The sequence below is a fragment of the Corylus avellana genome, chromosome ca8, assembly GCF_901000735.1.
Source record: "Corylus avellana chromosome ca8, CavTom2PMs-1.0".
NCBI lineage: Eukaryota > Viridiplantae > Streptophyta > Magnoliopsida > Fagales > Betulaceae > Corylus > Corylus avellana.
This window is the reverse complement of record NC_081548.1, coordinates 1,959,085-1,961,994: the sequence shown is the minus strand read 5'-3', so window position 1 is coordinate 1,961,994 and position 2,910 is coordinate 1,959,085. Positions and strand designations below refer to the sequence as shown.

The following is a 2,910-nucleotide window of genomic DNA, read 5'->3' as shown; positions in this document are numbered from 1 at the left end:
AAAAAATAAAATTACAGTGAAACAAACACACCTTAAAAAAAAAAATAGTTATCACATGAAAAAAAAAAATATATATATATATATATATATATATATATAGTTTGAGAGGCTATGCATATTTTTTTCCACATAAAAAAGAAAAAAAGAAGCCATCTATTTAGTTTGCAGAAAATAGTGGGATTTGAGTGGGCCATGCAAATTAAATGTTCCACTTTATTCACACCTGGAATGGAATTGGGGGCAATTAATGCAATTAAATCTATTCTTTGCGTTAATTGTAGGCAAGTGAACGCCAAAGGTTATTATTCCAATTAAAGTAGAAACAAATAAATAAATATTGAATGGATCGAGCAATTCAATTCCCTCGGCCCTCCACTACTACAACACCACCAAACCAAACCAAACCAAACCAAACCAAACACCAGCCTTTCCAATTCCAACAAATAATACTAATAACCACTTCCATCTTCAAATCTATACTACTACCTCCTCCTACTACTACTACTACTACTCGGATCCTCATTATTATTTCCTAATTTCACTCGATCATCCATATATATATATATATATATATATGGAGGAGGAGCGCATGAGCATCATCGAAGGGTTTCTAGAAGAGAGATATTTTTATGATGGAGAGCTGTACGCAACACGGGTGAAGAAATATGAGAAAGTTGTTTGTAGGACGTGCCGGAAACCGATATTGGGTGACGCTTTTAATTACATTGGTAGAGGCATGTACTTTCACATATCATGCCTCAATGTACCCACAAATCACAAAGCCCCTTTGTTACACTTCAGCTGGTACACAAGGCATGGTCCCTTCATCTTCACAGAAGAAGTGAAAAATGATGGCAAGGAGGACGTTAACCTTGTTTGCTTCGGCTGTGAGAAGCCAGTATCTGGTGCCGGATACAAATGCTCCACCTCCCATTGCAATTTACTCCTCCATAAATCATGCCTTGAGCTGCCTCTCCAAATACAACAACACCCCTTCCACCACCCAAACCACACCCTTTCTCTTGTGAAGCCAAAGGATGAATATTGTAATGCTTGCGGTAAAAGCTGCAATGCATACCCCTTCTACCATTGCAATGAGTGCGATTTCAACCTTGATATCGCATGTGCTACCCACTCACGAATTAATATTGAAGACTGCCAACATTCTTTCATCTCTTTCTTTAACCAAATCCAATTCACTTGCCAAGCTTGTGGTGAGGAAAGCAAGGAGTTGGCCGTCCATTGTACCATCTGTCAAGTTTTGATTCACATCAAATGTGCTCGATTTTCAAAAATCATCAAAATTACATTTCATGATCACTCACTCACTCTCACCTACTCTCTTCGTCAAGTCAAAGAGCACAACAGTATATTTTGTAATCTCTGCTATCAAAAGGTGAAGACAGAGTATGCAGCCTATTATTGTCAAAAATGCAGTTATGTGGTCCACTTGGCCTGTGCATTTAAATGTAAAAAAGCTGAACATTTTACGTGGCTGCCTGAAGAATCTGTTGATTTAGCAACGACTGTTAAGGAGGTTGAAGGGGTTCAGGAGATGCGACATTTTAGCCATCAACATGATTTAATTCTTAGCAACGAGGAGCTCACGAAGGATGAGCTATGTGATGGTTGTATGGAATTAATCTCCACCCCATTTCACAGTTGTACACAATGTAATTTCTTTCTCCACGGTAGATGTGCTCAACTACCAAGAAAAAAGCGACACCTACTTCACCAACACCAGCTCACCCTCTCACATGGACCCTCCCTTGGTAATTTGTTCTGTTGTGATGCTTGTGAACGTCTCAATGGTGGATTCACCTATAGATGTGATGCGTGTCATTTCGACCTTGACCTTCAATGTTGTTCAATTCCAGAAACTCTGAGACACAAAGGTCACGAACACTCCCTCTTCCTTGCTGTTAATTCTAATAGAAGATGTCATGTCTGTAATTTCACTTCTAACGAGAAACCTGGCATATTTGTATGCACTAATTGCGATTTTGCCTTGGGTTTCGAATGTGCAACTCTTCCGCTCGTAGCTAGTCACAAAGATGACGATCATATCCTCAAGCTCACTTACAGTGCTGAAGCTCATTATAAAGAATACTATTGTCTAATTTGCGAAAAAGGAAGAGATCCCAAACAATGGTTCTATTATTGTGCTGAATGCGACTTCCCTGCTCATTCCCAATGCGTTTTAGGGAAATATTCATACATTAAGTTTGGAAATACTTTCACATCCAACTATCACAGCCAACACCCTCTCACTTTTGTTCCAAAGACTGAATGCTCTCCTCCATGTGATGTTTGTGGTAAAACTTTCGATGGCTTGGCCCTAGAATGCCCTCAATGCAAATTCAATGTCCACATGGACTATGAATGTTTATGGAAAGTATATACGTCATCTTGAAGTGAAGAATCAACACTCAATAGGGAAGGAAGGCATATCATAATTTACAAGATAGTTCATGTGTTGGATTTATCATGGGTGTTCAAAGAATGTACTTCATGGCGACATAACTGCCAACATCATGGTGTTAGACTCATCCCAAGGCACGAAGACTTTGGAGTTTATTAGTTATCATGGAAGTTTATCTCTCTCATGAGAGATTTAATTATATCTTTAATTATTTAAGTTTAGAAAAGTAGAATTTGGTCAAGAATGTATTGTATATTGTGCTTATGCATATGGTGGTTGTTGATGCATGAAATTAGTGGAAACTAAGGATGTTTCTCTTAGCATGTTTAAGGGGAAGGTTCTGTATGTTGATTGTAAATATTGCTTCAAAATAGTATTATAAAAAGTTTCTTCAATTTTCTTGCATTCATAGCGATCAAAATGAGATGAAGGAATAAGTTGCGATGTTAATTTCTAGTGTTAACACTTAACAGGACATCAATTATTAT

At 37.8% G+C, this 2,910-nt stretch overlaps 1 protein-coding gene across 1 annotated transcript; it reads left to right on the top strand.

Annotated features, from left to right (window-relative positions):
* Positions 1 to 589: 589 nt before the first annotated feature.
* Positions 590 to 2,586, top strand: LOC132189519 (uncharacterized). The gene has a single exon (XM_059604261.1). It carries the CDS (start codon positions 590 to 592, stop codon positions 2,411 to 2,413), a length of 1,824 nt encoding a protein of 607 aa, XP_059460244.1. The 3' UTR covers positions 2,414 to 2,586.
* Positions 2,587 to 2,910: the final 324 nt, after the last annotated feature.

Bases quoted from the DNA above. Each gene is read 5' to 3' on its own strand.
- LOC132189519 (XM_059604261.1), top strand. From the start codon at position 590: ATGAGCATCATCGAAGGGTTTCTAGAAGAGAGATATTTTTATGATGGA.